Source organism: Mesocricetus auratus, unplaced genomic scaffold, assembly GCF_017639785.1.
Source record: "Mesocricetus auratus isolate SY011 unplaced genomic scaffold, BCM_Maur_2.0 Super-Scaffold_6730, whole genome shotgun sequence".
Taxonomy (NCBI): Eukaryota; Metazoa; Chordata; class Mammalia; order Rodentia; family Cricetidae; genus Mesocricetus; species Mesocricetus auratus.
In genome coordinates, this window is record NW_024429184.1 from 62,661,472 (window position 1) to 62,686,385 (window position 24,914).

The 24,914-nt window shown below is 44.7% G+C and overlaps 1 protein-coding gene and 1 long non-coding RNA gene across 3 annotated transcripts in view; one reads left to right on the forward strand and one right to left on the reverse strand.

Annotated features, from left to right (window-relative positions):
• On the reverse strand, nucleotides 1–6,875 carry LOC121138769. Its single transcript, XR_005875633.1, has 3 exons — nucleotides 6,665–6,875; nucleotides 4,668–4,797; nucleotides 1–500 (listed from the first exon to the last, which is right to left on the reverse strand). It is a non-coding gene; the product is annotated as an uncharacterized LOC121138769 (long non-coding RNA).
• Tram1 (translocation associated membrane protein 1) overlaps nucleotides 6,160–24,914 on the forward strand; it is a 25,420-nt gene continuing 6,665 nt past the window's right edge. Inside the window, exons 1-9 of one of the 2 annotated variants that reach the window (XM_040741427.1) lie at nucleotides 6,160–6,293; nucleotides 14,786–14,849; nucleotides 16,067–16,188; nucleotides 16,312–16,428; nucleotides 17,802–17,860; nucleotides 19,661–19,745; nucleotides 23,150–23,220; nucleotides 23,319–23,423; nucleotides 24,656–24,799. In XM_040741427.1, coding sequence (XP_040597361.1) covers nucleotides 6,171–6,293; nucleotides 14,786–14,849; nucleotides 16,067–16,188; nucleotides 16,312–16,428; nucleotides 17,802–17,860; nucleotides 19,661–19,745; nucleotides 23,150–23,220; nucleotides 23,319–23,423; nucleotides 24,656–24,799 — 890 coding nt within the window. In that variant the 5' untranslated portion in view covers nucleotides 6,160–6,170. Of the gene's footprint in view, nucleotides 6,294–7,120; nucleotides 7,145–14,785; nucleotides 14,850–16,066; nucleotides 16,189–16,311; nucleotides 16,429–17,801; nucleotides 17,861–19,660; nucleotides 19,746–23,149; nucleotides 23,221–23,318; nucleotides 23,424–24,655; nucleotides 24,800–24,914 lie in introns of those variants that run through there. The other variant, XM_040741428.1, reaches the window with a different exon arrangement.

Here is a 24,914-nt window from a genome sequence, read left to right on the forward strand (position 1 = left end):
TTTATAAGAGAATGGGTTTAATCTAAGCCTATGCTTTCAGAGGGTTAGAGGCAGGGGCAGTTGAGATCGTGCATCTTGGTCAGAAGTAGGAGACAGAGAAGGAATCATTGGGAATGATGGCACATGTCTTTTGAAACCTCAAACCTGTCCCCTGTGATATACGTCCTCTAACAAGACCACACCTGTAACACTCCCAAAATAGTTCCAACAAATGGAGACCACGTATCCGAACACACGAGCCTGTAGAGGCCATTCTCAGTTAATCCAGCACAAGGAGCAGCAACAAGTTCAAAGCTGCACACAACGTAGGTGCCAGGAAAGGAGCTGCAATGGCTGGAATGCTGCTGTGGGCTAATCTCAGTTGTCTATTTGATGAGCTCTGGATTCACCTGGCAGACTGGGCTTCTGAGCATCCTTTGGTGGGAGGTATCTTCATTAGGTTAATTGTGGGAAGATCCACCCACTGTAGGTGACACCATTCTCTGGGTCAGGATCCTGAACTGTGTGAAAACAAGGCAAAGTGAGCTGAGCATAGGCATTAACCTTTCCCTACTATGGACGTGTGTGGGGGGGGGGGTTGCTTTTGCTTTTTTGAGACAGGGTTTCTCTGTGTAATGGTCCTAGCTGTCCTGGAACTCACTATGTGGACAAGGCTGGCCTCAAACTCACAGAGATCCACCTGCCAATGCCTCCCAAGTGCTGGAATTAAAGGTGTGCACCACTACCACCCAGTGACTGGATGTTTATAAGCAGCTTCAAGCTCCTGGCACTGTGATTTCCCCATCATGACAGACTGCAACCTCAAACTGCAAGCCAAAAAACTGTTCCTTTTTTAATGTGCTCTTGTCAGAGTAGTTTATCATAGCAACAAAAAAAGCAACTAAGTCATGTGCCCTGGAGCAGGACCATACCTGGAAAATATGCTCATCAATATGAAAGAAAAGAGACTGTTAAAAAACAAACACACAAACAAACACAAAAAAAAAAAAACTGCTAACAGGGTCCCTACTTGAAAACAAGCACCCAGAGAAATGTTTCCTAAGTTCAGTCACCAAGGTGTAAAGAGGTCAGTAATACTACAGTAGAAGGTGCCAGAACACAGCTTAAATGGGCAAAGGAGCTTGGCAGCATAGTCACAGGGTGCCACCTTTGCAATTGTGCAAAATTCAAGAATTACAGGGTCATAAGGGCTTGCATTAAGGTTCCCAACAAGTGGCCAAGGACAAGCAATGTGTGGCCAGCTTAGACTCCTGAGAGACCATTGTCTGAAGCTATGGAGGTAAGTCCTAAGGTATAATGGAAACACTGGGATATAGGAGGTATCCAGACATAGCTTCCTGAGGAAAGCTGCAGGCATAGAGGGAAGCTGATCTAAGAGGGAAGTCACAGTGTGAAAGACAGAAGAGCTGAAGTCTGCAGCTATGTGTATTGGTGTTTCTATTGCTGAGATGAAACACCAAGAACAAGTTAGTGAGGAAAGGGTTTCTTTGGCTTACATTTCCACATTATAGCCCATCAGTGAAGGAAGCCAAAGATCCAGGAGGCAGGAGCTGATGCAGAGGCCATGGAGGGGTGCTGCTTACTGGCTTGCTCCCCATGACTAGCTTGGCCTGCTTTCTTATAGAAGCCAGGACCACCAGCCCAGGGATGACACCACCCACAATGGACTAGATTCTCCCGCATCAATCACTAATTAAGAAAACGCCATATAGGCATGATCTTGTGGAGGCATTTTCTTAATTGAGGTTCCCTCCTTTGTGTGACTATAGCATGTATCAAGTTGACACAAAACTACACAGCATACCACCAAGCCCACTGGAACATAAATGGTGCCTTCACCCAGCCCCAGAGGCCAGACACAGACCTGAAGGATTTCAAGTTTAGGAACAGGAAGGTCTGTCCTGTGCCACTGTGCTTTGAAGTATGCACCTAATGTTTCTTTCTTTTTTTTTTTTTTTTTTTTTTTTTTTTTTTTTTTTTGGTTTTACAAAACAGTGTTTCTCTGTATTGTTTTGGAGGCTATCGGTCCAGCCTGGCCTCGAACTCAGAGATCCGCCTGCCTCTGCCTCCCAAGTGCTGGGATTAAAGGCGTGCACCACCACCGCTCGACACACCTAATGTTTCTATACGGGTTCCCATTTATGAGATTGCCTTGAGTCTTAAAAGACTTCAAACTTTGAGCTTTCACACAATGCTGGGAATGTTAAGGATTTGGGGGTTCCTTACAGTTGAACTAAATGTATTTTGCAGTGGGAGATGGCCATGAGCCTTTGAAGACTATGGATTAAAGGCGATGTGTTTGGGTAGTAAATTGACAAAGGGTTAATCTTCATTTTCACCTTGACTGCATTTGAAACCAACCAGGAGACATATCTTTGAGTTTTTTTTTGAGGGAGAGTCCAGAGATTTTAACTAAGAAGGGAAGACTCATCCTATGTATGGGGGCGCAGGGATATCAGAATGAATGAAGGAGGGGAGGAGTAACTGTCTTAATTACCTTTGTGTTGCTATCATAAAATACCATGACCAAGGTAACATATTAAGGGAAGAGTTTATTTGGGCTTATGGTTCCAGAGTGGTAAGAGTCCACCACTGCCAGGAGGTGTGGCAGCAGGCAGCAGGCAGCAGGCATGGTGGCAGGAGCAGGAAACCGACAGATCACATCTTAACCCTAAGTACAGAGACAGAACTAGAAGTAGGCGATTCTCTACACCCTCAGAGCCTGTTGCCAGTGGTACCCTTCCTCCAGGAAGGCTGCCTCTCCTAAACCTATCCAAACAGTACCACCAACTGAGGGCCAAGTGTTCAAATGCCTGAGCCTCTGGGGGTCATTTTTCATTCAAACCAACCGAGAGCATCTCTCTGCTTCCTGACCGCTGGTGCAGTGCGAGCAGTGGCCCCCCCATTCCCACCCATGACTTCTTCACAATGATGGACTGCATCCTCTAAACCAGGATCGAGAACAAGCCCTTTCCCCTCACATTGCCTTGGCCGAGCATTGTGTGACATAACAAGAAAAGCCGCATGCTGGCTTATATTCTAACTTCCATTCCAGGGATGAACTCTAAAAAGGAAGACTAAGTCTGTGTTATTCCCAGACTGGTACTCAAGACTTGACTGACGCATCACAAAGTGCCCCTTCACGTGGCCTAAGATTAGTATGTCAGTAGACTATATGTCAAGTCATTCTGATATTTGACTCTTAGGTAAAGTGTCTTCAAGTTTCATTCGAGTCCATGTAAAGCCTGTTTTTAATGAAAAATGATTGAGTTTCAATAAGTTTCAGTTAAATCTTGAAGGCCGTGTGTGGTGTGCATGTCCTTTATCCCAGCACTCAGGAGGCAGAAGCAGGCAGATGTCTGGGCACCCAGAGTAAGTGAGATGCTGTCTAAAAGCAAATCCACATGACAATATAGTGCCAAGTCTTAAGAGATACAATGGAAGGATTTCACATTCCTTTGCAACACTTGCCTAATGGGAAGGCAGATTTTTAATCAGAATACAGCATGCCACCTCATAAAAATGGGTGTCCTAATCAGCTTCCTGTCATTGTGACAAATAGCTGACTTAGACAACTTAATCTCGATTCCATTTTCAGAGGTTCCAGTCCGTGGTTGCTTGGTCCCATCATGTCTGTCTCAGGGTGACGTGGGACATAGGGGGTGGGGTGGAGCAAAGCTGCTTGTCTCAGGAGAGCAAAGGACAGGGAAAGACCGAGACTTACAGGGAAAGGAAGCCAGGGACTCAGGAAGGGCAGCCCCCACACTCTTCCCCCAGTCAGGCATGGTGGTTCGTGCCTACAATCAGCATTCGGGAGGGTGATGCAGGGAGACTGAGTGACTCTGAGGTCAACTTGAGTTAAAGAGTGAGACCCAGTCTAAAATACAAAACAAAAGCAACAAAATAGGAAGCTCCTAGTAACACACTTCCTCCAACTGGGCCTCTCCTTCCAGAGTCTGGATTGCCTCCTAATAGCCCCATCAACCCTGGGTGAAAATCTTAGCACATAGTTTTGGGGAGCATTTACATCAACACCAGAACATTGGCAATCTGCACAAAGTTTCATATATATATATATATATATATATATATATATATATATGTGTGTGTGTGTGTGTGTGTGTATGCATGTATGTATATGTATACATATATACACAGTTGTACAATTCTGTAAATATATGGGATTCATAAGATAAGGTTGGTTAGGTTTCAAAAACGTCACTAGTCAGCTAGACTTGAAGGAACCACAAACTCTGCTAAGTAGAAAAGACAAACAATTGTCCCTAAGACAGAGGCTGACACAAGGGCAGAAAGGAAGTGTGGCATTGCTTCTTAGCATGAGTGTTCAGTAATGCAGGTAAAAGAGACAGGGGCCGGAGGGGGCTGAAGGACAGGACCAAGCCTGTTTGGGTGGGCAGGACCAGTCATGAAGGGGTGTTTAGTCCAGCTGTCTTTCCACGAGGAAAGGGGAAAGCAATGAAGAATAATGCTTTTCCAGAGAACATTCTAGAGGGGTAACATTGAAAGGTGGGGATGGCTGGAGGGAAGTGAAACTCGTGACTTAACCAGAAAGGAAGCTAATAACTAAGTCTAGTGGTCTTTCTGCTGAGCACCTCGTTTTAATTGCTAGTGTGGGCACCACCACCCTCCCAGCATATAAAACTCACCTGGTTTGCTTCCTCTACTCGTCCTGGGAAAATGCAGCTTGCTCATGTCCTAGTCCCTGTGTTTTTCTCCCAAGGCTTCAGCTCCATTTAACACGGTTCACTTTCAAATTCCTTTTAAAAGATTCTCCCTCTGCACGAGAATGAAAGCCCATAAGAATAGGTTAATTTGAAAATTTCCTTGAGCTCCCAGTCCTCAGTTGACTTCCTGGTACTGAGTCGACTCCCAGTCCATACTTTTTGACTAAATAGATCCATAAATAAGGAAATTGGGTCTCACAGAAGTAAGTTGTCTGTGAAAATGCAGATAATAAATTGAGCATTGATTCAATAGGCACCTTTCAAAACCACCATCATTACCGCAGAGATGTAATATTCCATCCAGGCCAGGTCCCCTTCTGGGATTTACGAGAGTGGTCATGGGGATTGAATTGCCTTGGTTTGGGGCTGGAATAGATGTCGAAGGATAATAAAAAGATGCAACATACATTGATTTTTGGCTTCTGGATATCGCAAGGAAAAATAAAGATTCCGGGTTCAACACAAGTAGGAAAGAGGGGTGGCAAGGGATCTTCTTCTCAATTTCCTAAACAGCGTTAATACCACGTAACAAGTAAATCTAAACTCCCAGTGGAGCGGGGGAGTCTGGAGGAAAAAACACAAAAGAGCTGAGGCAAACAAGAGTTTAAACCCAGTCCATCAGTCCATCTGTCAGTCAGTCTGTCTGTCTGTCTGTCTGTCTTTTTCTTCCTTTCTTTTCTTTTTATTCACTTCGAAACAAGCTGTTGCTATGTAGCCCTGGCTGGAATTAAACTCAACAGCACTTCTGCCTCAGCCTCTCAAAACAAGGGATTACAGGAGTCAGCCACAATGCCTGGCTCGGCCGCTGCAACGTTTGAAGTCGGATGCTCAAACTATCGAAAGACCCTTTAAAAAGGCAGGCTACTTGGTTTTCCAGATTTTCTGGACGGTGACTGTCGCTTACACAACCGCCCATCAGTGTGGAAGAACACTGTAGCACCGAGACCAGGATGGGCCAGGAAGGCGCGAAAGCACCCGGCGACCGCGCACACCCTGAGGCACGCGACCACCACAGGGACCATTCCCAGGGAGCTCGCGCCCCAAACGACTCCCAACCCCCGGCCGGTCGCGAAGCCTCGGCGCGCCAGCCGTGTCCTGCGGCCTCCAGCCTACAGGGGGCGCTGTGGGCCGCCAGGCGCGGCCGGGGCGCGAGCGCGCGGTCCCTCCCTGGTGCGCATGCTCGCCTCGGTTGCGGGCTTTTTTTTTTTTTTCCTCTCTCTCTCTCTTTTTTTTTTTTTTCCGGGCCGCCCCGGCGGCTGCGTACTGGCTGTGGGATGGGAAGTGAAGCCCCAGCGAGCGGCTGCGGCGGGGCTGTGCGGAGCAGCCAGCGGGAGGCGGCGGCGGCGGCAGCGCGGCGGTGAGCAGCCCAGAGCGCGGGACCCGGCGGAGGGAGCACCTGCAGGCACAGGCGGCGGAGGCTCCACCATGGCTATTCGCAAGAAGAGCAACAAGAACCCGCCGCTGCTGAGCCATGAATTCGTGCTGCAGAATCACGCGGACATCGTCTCCTGCCTGGCGATGCTCTTCCTGCTGGGGCTCATGTTCGAGGTGAGCCCTCCTCCGTCCGGGTCCCCGGCTCCCCACTGATCCCCGGCCCAGGCAGGCGACCCCAAAGGAGCCGGCCGGCGCTGCGCAGCCCCCCGCGGCCCTGCGGCCCCGGCCCGGCCCGCCGCCCCCTCCCGCGCCGCGCAGTTCCTGCTTCCCGCGAAGGGTTACGTGGCAGCCGGCGAGGGGCCGGCGGGGGCGGCGGGCGCGGTCGTGGCGCCGGCCCTGCGCGGTGGGCGGACCCGGGGCCAGGGCAGCAGGGCCGGGTGACTGGTGGGGACCCCCCGACCCACCGCGGCGGCCGCCGCCTGCACGGAGGGCGGGGACGGGGTGTCCGCACCCGGTGGCCCCTCGCCCTGCCGACGGCCACTCACCTAACTTTGTGCCTTGGGTCTCCCTTCCCGGAGGATCGGGTCTGATCCCGACCGGGGTTCGCAACAGCTGTGTTGAGGAGTTGAGCGATTTCGTTTCTTGAAGCAGAGGCGATGAGACTGTCAGGAGTGTGTAAATTCTCTTCCCACAGATCTGACTGTTTTGATGACTTATTTAACAGCTGTTGAATGTGGGTAATGAAGTTTGCAAGGTGAACCTGTAACATCCTACGGGTTTTTTCCACCCTCTTCAGTACATCCGCCCACTCCCTCCCCCCTTCCATTTTTTTTATCTGTAAGCCTCCGAGTCTCATTAAATATATTGATGATTACCGTTTTGTCTCCTCTCCCCTTGGCGTGTAACCTAGTGAGGATATTTTATTACTCATTTTTACTAGTATTTTTTTCTGTTGTCGAGAATAGAGCTCTAAAGACTTGAGTGAAAGTAAGAAACTAATGGAATGAGACAGCCGGTGATGAAAGGTGAATACTTTTTTATTTTTTCCACTGAGCCCATTTGGGGTGTGTGTGTGTGTGTGAAGTTATCATTAGACAACTTTCTATGTTATGTTTGCTTCTTTTCTAATAGACTTTTCTGAGTCTCCATATGGTACTACATGTTCCTGATAGTGTCACATACAGTTGTAGCCACTACTGAGGAGGTGGCAGAATGAAGGGAAAGTAGAACTAACTTTGTCAAAAAGCCTACTAGGCAACCCAAATCTGAGACCGAATTTGTCTCCCCTTAACAAGGGAAATAGAAGTCACTTGCACAAGCACACAGCTGTTGTTGCAGAGTCAGTCAGATAATTGGGTTTGTAGAAGTCTGACAGTGTTACCGGATTGGGCGGTATTTAAAATGCAGGGTTCGGTGTGTGACCCTGTGGTAAAATGGTGCAGGGTTAGGCAAGAGCTCTGTGCTTGGCCTGTACCCCCATACCCCATCTAGTCCTCGCTGGCTTCTGATATGTCAGAAGCGTGGTCCTGGGCTCGCTTACCAGCAACACACACAATAGTAAATATGTGTGTGAATGTATGGCCTTTTTTCATGCTATGATATTAAAATAGTTGGTAGATGCTTGTCAAGAATCCAACGCAGGAGAATTGTGAGTTCAAATCCAGTGTGGACTGCTTAGTGAATTCCAAGTCCCTCCCTGTCTTAAAAAGAATAGTAAAGCAATGAAAATAAAATGCAGTCCTTTTATAGGCACAGTATACGAGACAGTTTTTTATGACTGGCCATCTGCACATTCTCGTGGTAACAGCTCCCGACTTGAGAGGCATGATTTAGGGATATGAGGATCTGTACGGCTTATTTGCAGTGCTTTAAATAAAGTGAAATATAAACCAGAAATTTGAACACTTAGAAATACCACAACCTCTGTTTTTATGTATTTGTAGTCTGCTTTGTATTCTTTTGCCACATTTTCCAGGGAAATTGACTGTTATGTTAATGGTTTTTGTTTGTCTTGTGTTCTTTTTGAGGCAGGGTTTCTCTGTGTGGCAGTCCTGGCAGTCCTGGAACTCACTCTGTAGACCAGGCTGGCCTTGAACTCAGAAAAACCACCTGCCTCTGCCTCCTAAGTGCTGGGATTAAAAGTTTTAACACTAAGTGGATTGTTTTAATCCTAAATAGAAGCTTTTAAAGTCACTCCCAAAAGGAGTGAGTGTTAAAATGGTAAACAGAACAGAGCAAGTCGTCCATTTTCTTTAACCATATGTTAAAGATGGAAGTTTTGAAGACACATTATTTATGCACAGGAGAAACTGACTGACTGGGTTTTTTGCTGTTTGACTTTTAAAATAATTGTGGCTAAATCTCAGTCAATCTAATTATACAAGTACAGTGTGTATACTGAAATACAGAGACGCTGCTGTTGTGCAGACCTGGAAGAATAGCGGTGAAATATTGGGGGATTTATGGTGAAACCAAGAACTAACATGGTGTGTTACTAGCTAAACAGACAAGCACATGGGAATACTCTACAAGTCTGAATCAGAACTTAAATTAACTAATATGTATCGTGCCTCACTCAATATTTGACTTATAAGAAGGTAGCTATGGTTATTCCTTAGAAATTCATCCAGGTTGGAAAACAGATGGCAGTAAAAAAAAAAAAGCTCTCTCTCTCTCTCTCTCTCTCTCTCTCTCTCTCTCTCTCTCTCTCTCTCTCTCGGAAGAAGTAATCTGAGGGAAACGTTTGATTATAGGAACTTTTATACAAATCTTGTAAATAATGTTTTCTTTTTACAGTCGGTATCTATCTACAGAATGCAAATGCTATTAGAAATTTTTGTATTTAAAGTAGGAAAAATAGAACAGTAAAAAAGCTGTAAGGATTCTTTGGAAGCTTCCTAGAAAGGATACTATGGAAGACTAAAGGGGTTTACAGAATCATTTTGAAAGGAGTGATCTTGCAGATGGTGGTCAGGGATACATTGGCTGTTTGTACCTGATAGGCTTGCAGATGTTGAGTCTTTGTACTCCAGCACATATGTAGAGATGAGAGGACAACTTTATGGGGATTAGGTCTCTCCTTCTATCTCCCATACAGGTTCTAGTGATAAAATTCAGGTCTGATGATGATGGCAGCAGGTACCTTTATCCACTGACCCACATGTTTTATTACTATTTGGTTTTAGTTTTCAATTTAAATATTTTATGTCTCTGGATGTTTTGCCTTCATGTATGTCTGTGTACTACATGTGTACCCGGTGCTCTTGGAGACCAAAAGAGGGTGTCAGATCCCTAGGAATTGGAGTTAGTTGTGAGCTATGTGGGTGCTGGAAATACAACAAATACTACCAACCAGTAAGCCATCTATACAATCCCATAAGTTTTATTTATTTATGTATTTCAGTTTAGTGGTTTGTTCACACACACATACACACACACACACACACACACACACACACACACACACACACACACACACACACGGTTTCTCTGTGTAGCCCTGGTTGTCCTGGAACTCATTCTCTTGACCAAGCTGACCTCAAACTCAGAAATCTGCCTGCCTCTGCCTCCTGGTGCTGAGATTAAATATATACACCACCACACCCAGCCAAATTTTATTTTTAAACATAGCTTGCTTTCATGACATTTCCCCCTGTCTTTTAAACAATAATTTTATGTAAACTGATGGAGAAGTAGAATTTGATAGTCAAAAACTCACATGCCTTTTGGGAATGCAGTGTATATGGTAACCATGCCTACCTCTAACAGTACAGAATACTTCTCATCTTTATAATATGAACAGACATCAAGCCTCCGCTGATAGCCACTTGAAAAAAACCCACTGAAATTCTATGACTTTGCATGCATAGACTTGGATCTCTCATGAGATTGTGGTAGCTTATTGAGATAGGTCTGAATTAATTTAACTTTTTTCTAATGAGTGGACAGTGGTGGAAATATGCAGAATGACCATTTTTACTATTTAATGCAGTAGGCACGGGGTGGCACGTTATGTTCTGCATGGATGTGCCTCACTGCCGACTTCTAGAGCAGTGCTAGATGGGATGTGAAGCTTGGGCAGCTGGGAAACGGCAGCAAGCATGATCTCCACTGTACAATTTTTGGTGGGTGTAACTCCTGTTTTCCTCCTCTCCTCTCCTGCCCAATGTCACATGCTAAGCCAGCTGGAAGCCAGATCTTAATTTTATTTGGAAGCCTTGCATAAAAGGATAATCTAATTTTTGTTGTGTTTAGAATGTGGTACCATATTTATCTTTGAAGATTTACATTTGCTGTGTATAAAAGAAAACAAAGTTTTCTCTAACTGTGGTATTGATGACCTCATATTATAAACTGAAAATGGGGGTCATGGAGTCAGCAGAAGAGACAGAGTGTAGATGTGTACACATACATGCCCAGATACCCACAGCACACACATGGGGGTCAGGGGACAACTTTAAGAAATCTGTTCTCTCCTTTGATCATATGTGTTCAGGGAATCAAAGTTGTCGCCCTTAACTGCCACGTCATCTTGGTGGCCCCACCAAATCCCATTTTATTTTCTCCTTCTAGCACAGACACCCCAAAGATTAAAGTCAAGTGTCAGGCTTGGCAACCAGTAAGACCTACCTGAGCGACCTCCCCAGGCCTATCATCAAGTTTTAATGCAGTACCTTTTTTAACACTTTTGTTCAACGGCCTTCATAGCCTCCTGGTTCAGTAACTCACTTTAGTGACCATATTCTAGACTTTTTTTTTTAATCCTAGGCCTGATTTATCTCTAGATCACGAATTCCAGAATAACAGAGTTCAGACCCAGCCTACACAGTGTTTGCTCCTCCCACACTTCCCATCTACTGTTGTGCCAACTCTCCAGCTAGTCCTCACGTAACTTTGCCTCTTCCTTTCCTCCCTCATATTAACTCTCATTGCTTCTCTTTTCTTCCTATAAACTTTACTTGGCTAAAAGACACTCAGTGCACCTTGTCCACAGGGACAGTATTTAGGACCCCAAGGATGCCTGCAGCCACATACCTTACTACGCTGTACGTAATATCTGCGATGATTTAATAAACCAAGTATGATGAAAGATTAGCAGCAGGAGTAAGGTGAAACAGTTATACTCCAATACCAGTTATGTGACGGTGGCCTCTCATTATCTTACTCTTACGTTGAGTCCACCTGTATAATGTGAGATGAGATGAAATGAGGCCGCAGTGTAAAGGTTACCAGGCACAAGCACTGCCCTAAAAGTTCACCCAGTAGCCACAACAGCTACTAACAGGCCAATAATGCCTACAAGATGAATGCACTGGACACGGGTGACTGGTGGAGCGAGACAGCCCCGGTTTCATCACACTGCTCATATAACGGTTTAAAACTGACCTTCCTATCGGTCTTCATGTCTCCAAGGCCGCTGTTGACCACAGATATCTGAAAACCACATTCAAGGGGAGACTGCTGTTCCTTGCTTTGCCTTTTCCTAGGTCTCCTTCCTCACCTCCTTTTCCTCGTGTGTAGCACAGGCTGGCCTCAGGTTCGTGACCCTTCTGCTATGCCCTCCTGAGTCCTGGGGTTGTAGACATGCATCAGCATACCCAGCTGTTTCTGCTTTTTATATGCATCTCAATTCACAGTGTTGAGGGGTTCTAGAAAAAAATCATGCACATGTTGATTCACAGATTTTTGCCCCAGACATGATCTGCAATTTTAGTGCTGTCCTTGTCCTGGCCAGGCAATACTGCATTCCTGCCTCTCCCCGCCCCCCAGCTTGCAGGTAAAACAAGTTTTATCAAATGTCAGCTGCTGTGGTAGTATAGCCCTGTAATGCTAGGGCTGCAGGGGCTGAGGAAAGAAGATGATGCTAGTTCTGGGCTAGCCTTACCTACATGTCAGATATCAGACCAGCCTACACGGGGGGGGGGATACATATACACAGAGATTGCGTGGCTGTAGATGGATTCTTATTGTCATTCATTCTCCCTTCACTCCCCCGTATACAGATTTCTTCAGTTCACATGAGTAAGATGATTCCATCCCTTATAATCAAACATAGGAGTGTATATGGCATATAAAAAACATACATGAATTCCATGCTTAGAGCCTAGTCCCCTCTGCAGAACATCCCATGGCATACATGCAGACACTTTAGAGTTTAAAAACAAAAAACCAAATTGCTGTTGATCTCTGGCATGTGGATAAGGGAGACTTAGCCTGAGTTACCATCACAGCTGAGAAGGAGGCAGTCAAGAGAACCCTGCTTACAGTTCCCTTCCTAACACATTTTCTCCATGTTTTCCTCTTTGTATTAATTCTTCCTTTCCCCTGGGAACTGTCCATGGGCACAAGCTCATTATCTTTCCACTCCCAAAGACGGCATCATCGTGACTGCCTGCTAAGAGAGTCTGGCACCATCTTGTCACTCTTAGGATTTCATTGCACTGCAGTTTGACTTCTCTAAACCCTTCATTGACATCTCTCAAGCTGTGACACGTGATGCCTTCTCTTTATCTCACCTTTTGGAAAACGTGACTTTGTAAATCCATTCATTTTTTTTTCCCGAGCATTTTTCTCTTGACTTTGGGGATGCCAGACTTTTCAGTTCAGTACCCCGTGGCCCTTAATGTCACAGTTATGGAAGTCAGGTCAGCCTGAGCTGACCCAACTGCTTTGGGGTGTGGCAGAGTGAAACATAATGGCAGAGTGCACCGGATGGAGCAGCAGCTGGCCATTTCATGGCAGAGAAGCAAGAGAGAGGCAGTAGGGTCTCACAGTCCTCGTGACCAGGAAAGCTCCCACCAGGCTCCATGAACTAAACGTCCTAGGAGTTCCATGGGCTGACGCCCAACCTTTGGCACATGGGCCTTTAGGAGACACTTACCCGAGGGTAGCAAGGACTTGACTTTTGACGTTTTCTGTGCGCTCTGCAGACCTACACTTTCGTAGATGATGGATAAACTCCCGCAGCTCAACTTCTGTCTGGATATAGTAATTCCCAAGTCTTTAAGCTAACTTCTGCCTGCTGGATTCTAGATTTGGATATCAGCTTCCTGTAGCTCTTTGCAACCATGTATCATTTAGAAATCTCAATTAGTTGATCAGTTTCTTCCCTTCTGTTCAAAACTTGCTGTTCTTGTGGTCCACATTTTTATTTGCATTTGCCACCTTGTTGTACAAGTTGTAAACACTGGTAAGTAACCTGGGACCCTTCCCTTTGCTTGCCAAGTCATACTCGGCCTCCTGAGTGCCTCCTCTATCCCTCTGCCACGGTTCTAGTGCTGACTTTAGTATCCTTCGTTGGATGACTTGCATGTGTACTGTGTGGTGCTTCATCTTCTGTTTACTCTGTAATACTGATGAATTGCCTAGTGTTTTCTAGATCCCATGCTAGGTTAAAATTACCATTGCATTCATCACCTTACTGTGTGTAGGTCAGAAGCCAATGTAACAGGAGTCAGTTCTCTCCCTCTTCCGTGTGGGCTGCTGGAATTGAACTCAGGTTGTCAGACGTGGTAACAGGGCCCTTACAGGCCGAGTCATCTCTCCAGCCTCGCCACACTAGGTTCTGAGCATACAGTGACAGGATGACAGAAGCAAGGCCCCAGCTCAGATAGTGCTTATTTTCTAATGGGTAGAGTAGAAGACCGGATGGGTGCCAGAAGAGAGACGGAGGTGTGCCGGTCACACTGTACTAGGAAGATAGTCCAAGGAAGGTAGAGTGGGGAACAGGGTCCGAAGACGACTGTGGCAGGGATGTGGAGAACCCGTTTAGGCTACAAAAGGAAGAAGCACCCCGCCTTAAAATCTTGCGATCACATTGAAGCAACTCAGTACTGTTTATATGCTTTTCTGCCTCTGGTGTGTATACTGGGCCCTGACCTTAAATTTACCTTGTTTCTCTCTGCTGCCATTTTCATTCCCTTGTGCACCTCGGGAATGTCAGACAAGCTCTTGCACCACACCTCTGAGAAGCATTTCCTACCCCAAGGAAAAGCAAAGAGCTTGGTCCTTTATCCCGTACCTGTAGTGTAAGGCTGCTGGCACAGATCCTGCAGTATGTTAACAGTCTGTTTACCACGCCTGATGCAACCCAGCCTCTTGTCATGGGATTAGTTCATTCATCTGCATTTGAGCCTTTCTTGTGGAGCACTGGCCCTAGTGCTTCCAAGTGCTAAGTAAACATTTCGTCTTTGCATTCTGGCCACTTTCCTTTGACCAGTAGTCTAGTTAATGAAATACCTGCTGACCAGTTAGCCAGATGTGTAAAGGAAGGAGGGATGGACACACTGACCCTGCATGTGATCCATCTTTGCTTCCTTTTATTAACTTACACATTTTCCTTGATAGGAACGTCACGGTGATTGTGTATAATAGAAAATCAATATTTCATAAATCATTGCTTATTGGGTCAACCAAAGCTACCGTTTTTTGAAATGTCAACAGTACACATGGGTCATGTGGTCTGAATTACAGAAAAATCCTCTGGGGAATTGTCCTAACTCCAGATGCTACTTACGGTCATAAGTCCCCACTGTGTCTACCCAAGGTGCCACAGAATAGGGGGCCTTGCTTCATGGAACCAGGGGCAGAATTTGCAGTCTTTTTGCCCTTGATGTATTCATTTGGGACAGAGTCACAACTGCTCTTTTTCATGCTTTCTCCCCCAGATAACAGCAAAAGCAGCCATCGTCTTTGTTGCTCTTCAGTATAATGTTACTCAGCCTGCAACAGGTAGGTACTTATGTAGACAGACAATTGAACAAATTTGGAAGTATCTATGGACACTAAAGTCTTGTTAATCTCTAGTGTCCCGGCTTTATTTTATCCTAAACAGTGTATGAAACCTGTTTTTATGTGTTTATGGTTTATTATATATTTTGTGTATGATCTTGAAATTCCATCAGAGAATTTTTTGTATTGCTTCCTCTAATCATTTCCTGTAGGAAATCCTGAGAATACTTGTTTAGGTTGTTGTACAGCTATTTCTATAGGTGCAGTGTTCCTCCAGTTCAGTTTTTCTGCCCTTTGTTATATTCTAGACCAGGGATAAGCCCTTCAGACATTTTCTTTTTTGTTGTTGTTGTTGTATTCTGCCTTTAGCAAGTATTTTGACTAGAGAAAATATTGATAAACTCTAGAAATTATCAGATAATTGTATCCAAAGTATACTTCCATTTTAGTAAGTTTTATTTCCAAGTCATGCCATGCAGAGATTAAACTGTTGTGGGAAATTGGCTGCTGGCGAACAGAGGACTGTGGTGGACTATGGATGCCGACTTCAGGAAATGGGAATGTGTCTGGCAGTAATCCGCTTTGGGGTTTCCCACCTTGGCGGAAGACCAGGGGACAGGATAAGTTTATTCTATTCTGTGTAGTTTTATAGATGCTTGGTTGAACGACTATAGCGTTGAGATGCCAGAATGATGTTGTCACCTAAATGCCCCTAAACAGACCTCAAAACTCCAAGAACAGGTGCCAGCAACTCATAAATACTATCACATGTTTTGAAAAATCAAGGCAAATTCCAAAATTAACATAACTTTTAAGTAGTAGCCGCATCTCTCTGGTGCTTAGGAACCAGCAATAAAGCAGACAAGTCAAATTAGAGGATCATAGTGGAGGGTTCAGTCAAGCCCAGCAAGGGGCCTGCAGAGGCTCTCAAGAGGGCAAGAGAGTAGACAAGGTAAAGGTCTGCCAGGTAGCGTGTGGTTTCTGGTGGCTGTGACTAACATGTGTCAAATTATCCCTGAATCTCTGGGTGGTAGACAGCCTCTTTGGTTTTCATTCCTCCGTGGCTCAAGACACTCAGGAGAAACTGTCTATGATATCCCTGTAGAACTTTTACTCAAGTTTATCCCCTATTGTTTGTTTCCATGACTGTGTTGTACTGAGTGCTGTTTTCATAATCTCACATATATTTTTTTGTGTGTGTCCTTTTTGGCCTTCAGAGGAACAAGCTACTGAATCAGCATCCCTTTATTCCTATGGTTTCAAAGATTTGGCTACAGTTTTCTTCTACATGCTAGTGGCGATAATTATTCATGCCATAATTCAGGAGTATGTGTTGGATGTAAGTATACAATCTCAGAAATCCCTATTTTGTAAAACACTACTAGCTCCATACTGTGATCATCATATATTATGTGTATTTTGTGATTTGTTCTTTCTGACTAACACCTGCTTTTGTTTTTAGAAAATTAACAGACGAATGCACTTCTCTAAAACCAAACACAGCAAGTTTAATGAATCTGGCCAGCTTAGTGCATTCTACCTTTTTGCTTGTGTCTGGGGCACATTCATTCTCATCTCTGTAAGTATGTCACTCGGTATTGGTCTTGAATTTCATTTAACACTAAGAAGTCTGCTCATGAATGAGTATGATTAAGAGTTTCCAGCAGGCAGATCTCTGTGAGTTGGAGACCAAGCTGGTCTACACAGCTACCCAGAGAAACCCTGTCTCAGAAAAACAAAAACAAAACAAACAAACAAAAAGCAAAAGGTTTCCAGCAGACTCTTTTCAGATTGCAGGAAGTCTAAGCTGCCACTGTTTCCAGCACGGCACATAGTTTTCAGTGATGGGATGTCGTTATTTTATCTTGTTGTCAACTGCAGATCTCCCCGTAACAAAGAGGATCTCATGTTGGCCCGAGGTTAGATAAGCAGAAGTCAGTTCCTCCTTGAGACAGTCCGGGTGGCTCCCAAGCAACTTAGTGTATAAATGTTCAAGTAAGGCAATCAGAATCTTTAGCTGTCTTTAATAAGGAGAAGGGAGACACTGCCAACTTTAGTATTAAATAACAGTGTGCTCACGCAGACACACACACACACACACACACGTTCTTACCCGTTACGTGGCTTTACACACTTTTGAGATTGTTAAACACATGAATCTTTGAAATCATCAATCATGGTGGAGATTAATAACAGCCAAAGTAGGATGCCCAGGATCTAGCACTTAACTGTCAGTCCAGTGCCCGTCTTACTGATGTGATAGACATAAAGGACATGTCAGTTTAAATCTGTATTATAGAAGCTTTCAATGTAAGAGTTACACCAGGCCAGTCAGTGGTGGCATGTACTCTTTATCCCAGCACTTGCAAGGCAGAGGCAGGCAGGTCTCTGTGATTTGAAGGCCAGCCTGGTCCATAGAGTGAGTTGCAGGAGAGCCAGGGCTATGCAGAGAAACCTTGTCTCAGAAAAAAAAAAAAAGTTGCACCCAGGACTTCTTAAAGTCATCATCTTAGGTTTTGGAGTGGTTTTTTTGCTTTGTTTCTTGTAATTTTCATCAAATACATCCAGTTTTTTAAGAAAAGGGGTTGCATAACATTGTATGAATTGCATCATTGTAAACTTCCATTAAGAAGTACTGTTTTCGATTCTCTGATTACATGACTAAAATATATCCTTACAAAGCTGGTCTACCCCTGCTACATTCTATTGTTGTTTATTGTGTAGTGTTTGTGTGCCAGCACTTCTTACTCTCCAGTATTGAACTGAAAGATACTTGAAAATTGGGAACTGTGTTGATTTCATGTCTCATACTCACTTCACTTGACCAATACAAGCCATTCACATCACATTAGAAGAGCTGAAATGCTTGATCTTAGCTTGCTCTCCGGAACCTTGTGTGGGGAACTGTAAATGTCTGCGCAGTACTCATAGGCCAATTTTTCTGTCTCTTAGGAAAACTATATCTCAGATCCAACTATCCTCTGGAGGGCTTACCCCCATAACCTGATGACGTAAGTTATTTTATTTTTTGTCAGGCCTTTCTTAACTAAAGACTGTGCTTATCACAAACAAGCCAAATCCATTCCTGCTAATCTCTCCTGGGCTTGATGCTAAACGTGAAGCAGGTATGTGGCCTGCAGCATAAGGACAGTGGCATCACCACTGTCAGAAGGAAAAAGAGCTGTGTGCTGGCTTGTGTGTTCTCATTACCTTTTCCAGCTTGAGACTTGAGATTGGAACCACTTTTTAAAAGATTATTTTATATGTGTGTGTGACTTTTTGCCTACATGTATGAATGGAGAGGAAGTCAGAAGGCAGCTTCAGGTCTCTGGAACTGGAGTTTTAGATGGTTGTGAGGCTCCATGGGTGTGCTAGGAGTCAAACCCGGCTCCTCGGGAAGAGCAGCAAGTACTCTTAGCTGATAAGCCATCTGCCTCCCCCATCCTGGTTGTAACAGTTTTAGTCCGGTGCTCTTTCCCCTTCCTGCACCTTCGTCCTTCCCGTGTGCATGGCTGCGTGTTTCCATGGTTTCTCTTTCTCTTCCCGTGCCCATGCATCTCTCCACTCCTCATTTCTTCTCTGCTCTGTACTGTCTCTGAGGCTGCGGTTCCCTGTGTCTTGCTGGTATCCTGGGATCTGTATGTTGTTTCTGGCAGTGGTCCTGATGACAGTGAGTGGTCCTCTGTCTTTAAGCCTCATTCTGCCTCGTGCCACTGCTGCATGGGAGTTCTCCTCACTGCTCCTACTGCAAGGAGTCCCTCGCACCTAATGTTCAGTTTATATTTGTATAGCATCTATGCATAATTTAGACTGTTCCTAATCATCTCATGGATGTGAGGCCTGCTTTGTATCCATACCCACCAAGACTGTCCCCTTTACCACAGTGAAGCTGTCTCTTTGTGATGTTGTATACCTTACTCTCTCTGCTTGACAATTGTAGGTGCTGCCCACCTGTACATAGTACTCACTGAATACTAGGTGACCCGAAAACTAGAGAAAAATTCATGAAGGAAGGGAGTCACATGGCCACACATGTATTTGTCTTAAATCCAACAGTAGTATCCTCCTTACTGAGTCATGCTCTGATTGAAACAAATAAATGTATAGTAGCGTATTGAACTTTTGTAAGCTGTAGCTATAAACATCATACTTACATGCAGCTGTATTACCTTCTGGGAATACCTTCAGATTGGCTTTGTGTTTGCCATTTAACTTACAGAGAGTGAGAAGGGACAAGAGTCAGGCAGAGGGGCCACAGGTTGATAATGTAAAAAGGAGACTGCTGAGTAACTCAGAGGCATCTCCTGGCAACCCTTCGCACCTCCGTCCTGTCTTGGGCCTCACCTCCATGTGTTTGCATTCCTCCATGTTGTAGCTGGGTGGAAATTGTATTTTACTAAGGAGAACAGCCGGGTGTCTGACCTGGGGATGGTCCATTTCCTCTGTGAGCCCTTACTTCACATCAGCCCCTCCCTCTTCTAGTAATGGCTTTCGTTGTGACATCGGATGGTCTTTTTGCCTCGGTTCCCTGTTGGTGACCCTTATAGGTCTGTGGATCAGTCATGCTCCTGTGTTTTCCTTAGCTAGCATGGCTGACTCCTCAGCCTTAGGTAACTAAGACAGAGGCTGATGGTGGGGAAACTGAGCTGGCTGGCTGCCCCAGAGCTGCCTGAAGATGGGTCACAGGTCTTGTGAAACATGACAGATAGACGGCTCGGCTAGTGTGGCTTCTTGTGCCTGTTCACTTTGTTTGTTTGTTTGTTTTGTTTTATTTACTATATTTTAAAAGAAATTCTTGCTTTCTCACACAGCTTTCAAATGAAGTTTTTCTACATATCCCAGTTGGCATACTGGCTCCATGCGCTCCCTGAACTCTACTTCCAGAAAATCAAAAAAGTAAGCTGAGTTTGGTTTACCTTAAAAAATGGTTTGTCATCTCTAACCCTGAACACCCCTCTGTCCTTGGCCTCAGCCTTTTCCCGCCGTTCTTCCAATTCCCCTTCATTCCAGAGCTGAAACTCTTGAACACTTCTTTGAAAAAACTTCCGATTTTGCTTAACTTTTAGATTTAACATGTGATGGCTCACTTGTAAATTAGTGGTAATTTAAATTAAAACGTAAGCACATTTTTTAAGATGTATTAGTTTCCTCTTACTGGTCTTGGGTCTGTTGCTGTTGTTGTTTAGCGATTTATTTCACAAGTAACTAGTTGGAGTACAGCTAACAGTTCTCTAAGTCCAAAAGAATTCAGCATTGACAAAAAAGTAACCCTCAGTTAAATTTTCACCAGGGCAGCCCTTCCTGAGATGAGCGAGGTGATGCAGTCCCCTCTTAGCCTGTGGGGAAAGGTGTCTGCTTAGAGAAACAAGCTACTGGAGTTCTCGGTGCCCCTTCCCGAAAGCTAGCCTCCATGGCAGGCACAGTCACGATCCCTCATGCTCACATTTACCACCATCAGAAGGTTTTGCCTTTAAATCCCTTAGTTTGAGTTTCCCTAAGTGGAGTTATGACAACCATTTACCGATTTACCCCTGCTCTCCGTAAGATAGTCTTTAAAAAGTATGTGCTACAAGTACTTTGGCTTTGTATGTCTCAGAATTATTAGGCCCACAGTTTCCAGGTTCTCTTCCTGGTCTGTCCCTTGTGAGGGTTAGGTTGTCCTAGAGCTGTGCTGTGCAGAACAGAAGTCTGCAGCTACCTGGAAACTACATGCAGACACACTTAGTCACACTAGCCCTACTCAGTGCCTCTGTCCATGTGTGGCTAACAACTGCCGTTTTAGATAGACCCCCAGACACACACACACACACACACACACACACACACACACACACACACACACACACACACACACACACACACACGCACACACACTATTTTAAGGATGGTGATTTTGTGTAGCTCCGGTCTGGACTATAACTCATGATCCTCCTGCCTCAGTCTCTCCTGAGTGAGGGAAGGTAATAGGTTTGTGGCACCATTCATGGCCTGGACAGTGATTTAGGGAACATCTGTGTAATCGTAGAAAGAGTATCATAGTTTCTTGGTGCTTTACTATTGGACAGCTCAACTATTTTAAGCTTTCTTTAGGTGTTTGCACACCATGGGCATGATACCTCTAGATTTCATTATTAATCTTTGTCTGCATCTTGCTCACTGGGCCTAGTAAGTGAAATGGAACTTTCCAAAGCAGTTGTTCATTTTAGCTTCTAAAGTTTTTTTCTTATAATCCCTGCCAGATGGCATTTCTCCAGAAAGGCAGTCTAATTTTTATGGAATAATTTGCATAACTTAGAACTTAACTGAATCTATTTTTAACACTTACACGTGACAGTTGAAAGTAACTGTTTCAAGTAATTAGCATAATTTCAAAGTAACAGCTGCATATGTGTTAAACGGTTTCTTAAAATTTACTCTATGAAATTTATTTTTGGAAGAAATCTTTACTGGAAGAAACTTGTACAGTGATTGTTTTGAACCAGTCTCAAAGGCGGATGAATAAGAACAGAACACTGTTAACGATCAGAGAGGTGTGTTGGTGGCAGAGAGCTTAGTGTCCTTGATAGGAAGATGTTTTGTTGCTGACAATCAAATTAGCTTTGATGTTAGATAGTATAAGTGATGTTTTTTTCCTCATTCCTCCCTCTTGACAGCCACAGTTCCATCTTTCTAATCTGTCCCTCAGCAGTGAGTTTCCCATTGAATCATTTCAAAGCTTTTTTCAGAGTCTGCCCTTGGACCTGGAGAAGGGGTTGAAGGTGGCCATGGTGGAAGTATTTTAAGCTGTGTGTGCCTTTCATAGACATATTACTCAAAATAGTCAATATAGACCTCTGTAATATGAGAGCTTTTAAAAATGTCAGCTTAAGATGGGCTATTGGGGAAATCTTTGCCTTTTATAAGCATATATGTGATGTTTTGTAGTAAAGTTTACTTTTAGTGTCAAGAAATGTGTTTTCTTATGAAAATAGAAAGAGAATAATTCTTTAATAGAATAGATGGCTCCTGCAGAGGTCCTGAGTTCAATTCCAGCTCATAGTCATCAGTAATGAGATCTGGTGCCCTCTTTTGGCATGCAGGCATACATGCAGACAGAGCACTGCATTCACAATAAATAAATAAATAAATCTTTAAAAAATTCTGGAATAACAAGTAAAAGTGTTACTTAAAGTTATTTATAGCTTTGGGATTCATGATTTAAGCATACTAATTAGACTTTCCATGAAAAATGAAATAATCCAAATTTTATGGCACTCCATGATTTCCACCTTTCATAGTTATGGAAGGTGTATGTAGCCTGACATGACGGCACACACTAGAACCACACCACGAAACTCTCTGAAAACTATGTGAAAAGTAAAATGACTTGGAAACATTTTTATTAAATGACTCATTGTTGTAAGTATTTTTGTCTGTTAGTCATAAGCAAAATCTGAATGTGGCTTCTAGTGGAGAAAGTTACTTCCCATAACAAAATGACAGGACTGTGCCTGAGAATGTACTGGGCCGCGTATCTCCCGCCTCTCCCAGTTTGCCTTAGGCTAGCCTATAGTTTCCACTCTGAGGAGCTGTCCTGGGAAAGCTGGCTGACTCCCCTACCACCCAGCAAACTGATTTAGTTGCACCCAGCCCTCTTGGTTCTCTCCCTTCCCCCACACCTAAGTGACTGTGTAAGCACCAGAGCCTGGGTGCTAGACTAGAGTGTGATCATCAGCTTCAGACGTGAGACCTTCAAGCCACGTGGCTTCCTCCCATGGGGACCGGAGAACGACGGGGCGTTTGACCCGGGACTGCGCTGAAGCCATCATTTTTAGTTAGTTCTTCCACGGGCTGCTGTGTGTTGTCCAGTGGCTCCCTGTGGTTGTGTGCTCGCTCCCGTCTCCTCGCTTCTGCTCTCCTCCCTGGTGTTGGTTTTAGGCCTCTGCTACAGCGATGAGCTGCCTTGCCCAAGCCCATGACTATGGGAAGCCCAGAACTGGTTCCCTTCGTCTTTACTAATTTTCTGCGGCACTCCTTGGGAGAACAGGCACTGCTACGGAAACACTTGTTGTATGCAACTAAGGGAACTTCTACTCAGGAAAAGGTTCCTGGATAATTGTCGTTTTGAAAGCTGTTGGTGCTGCTTAAGCAGCCAGGGGAGTTTGGGTAGTGAGGGTGTTTCACCTGCCGTCATTATTGACCCTGTTGGTTCTAAGACACAAAGTCATCGGGATGGAAGGAAGGAAGAGGCTGTACGGGTGGTGCAGTTAAAAATGAAAGTGTTGGCCGTGCTCTTCATCTCTGGTGCTTTGCACTTGCAGGAAGATATCCCTCGTCAGCTCGTCTACATCGGGCTTTACCTCTTCCACATCGCTGGGGCTTACCTTTTGAAGTGAGTTGGGGTTTGGCGTGGGTATAAGTCGACTAGCGGATAGTGTACTAACTGATCAGAGTTGGCAATTAACCTTCCTTCCTGTATTCTCTCCACAGCTTGAACCACCTGGGCCTTGTTCTCCTGGTGCTGCACTATTTTGTTGAGTTTCTTTTCCACATTTCCCGTCTGTTTTATTTTAGTGATGAGAAGTATCAGAAAGGGTAGGTACAGTCTTATCCTCTGCTTGTTCACCAGGTGTCTGAAGTCAGTCTATTGTCAAAGCCCGTGTCCCTGAATTCTGCAGTTTTGTTAGTACACTAGAAGAAAATGGAACTGCTTAGCAATGTTTATGCTTTATATTTTAGTTTTTAAAAAGCAGTCTTTCTTAGCTAGAGAGATACTGTATTGGACTTAGTGTTTGTGAGGGGTTTTTGGGGGGGCAAGTGTGCCTGCACTAGCATAGTTTCCTTTTGAGAAAATGAGTGATAGAGAAGACTCACGAAGAAAATAAGGGGTGGCGATGGCCCAGAAGAAAAGTGTCTCCCACCCAGTCCTGATGGCCTGAATCCGCGCCCCAGAAACCATAAAGGTGCGAGAAAAGAACCAAATCCACAGTTTCTCAGATCTCCACACATGGCCATGGCCTACATGCACCCCCACCAACCCCATTCAGCATTCATCCAACAAATAAAATGGCTTTAAAAGAAAGAAAGTAAAGGAATGGATGATATATCCTTAAAAATATGAAAATTTTTAATGGGGAAAACCAGATCAAAAGTTAGAATTAGAAAGGTGTAGCTTGTAAAGAGTGCCGTATGTAAACTCTGAAATGGAAGTTGTTGGCAGCGGCTGTCTGTCTTGACCTTTACTCCACACGCTCCAGTCAGTCAGTGTAAGTTCTGAAGCACGTTGCAGGTACCTAATGAACAGAAGTGTTAGGCAGTTGTCCACAAGAGTTCTTAAAACCTAACAGGGTAAGCAGTGCCGTGGGCCTCTGACAGTGTGCCGCAGTGTGCAGAATGTCCCCGGCATCTGAGTGCAGAAACCCTTTTCTGAAGAATAAGAAGTGCTGTTTTAGGAGGCAGAGAGATGACGTAGTGGGAAAGTGCTGGATGTGCAAGCATGAGGACCTGAGTTCAGATCCCCAGCCTCATGTGAAAAGGCAGGGAGGGGGTGGCAACAGGAGGTCCTGGGGTGGGCAAGCCACGCTTGCCAGCTGGTCAGTTCTAGTTTCAGTGAGAGGCCTTCTCTCAGACAATAGCTGGGGAATGGCTGAGGACGATACCCTTGCTGATTGTGGCCTCCACAGGCTCAGCCACACACATGCACTCTCGTGACACACAAAAGACAAAAGAGGTACTGTTTGAATATGCCTTAGCTCAGGGGGACCCAATTGTAGTAGAACCATCTCCTCTTGATTTTGTTACTGTGACTTTGCACATTTTTCTTGCAGATTTTCTCTCTGGGCAGTTCTTTTTGTTTTGGGAAGACTTCTGACCTTAATTCTTTCAGTCCTTACTGTTGGTTTTGGCCTGGCGAGAGCAGAGAATCAGAAGTTGGATTTAAGTACTGGAAACTTCAACGTGCTGGCGGTTAGGTACAGTTACTGTAATGTCCCACTGTTACTAAATATGCACTGCTTGGCTGTGTTACCACACTGTCTAATAAGTGAGGTGATCACTTGAGGCCTGGGAAACCCTTGGTTTGGTTTC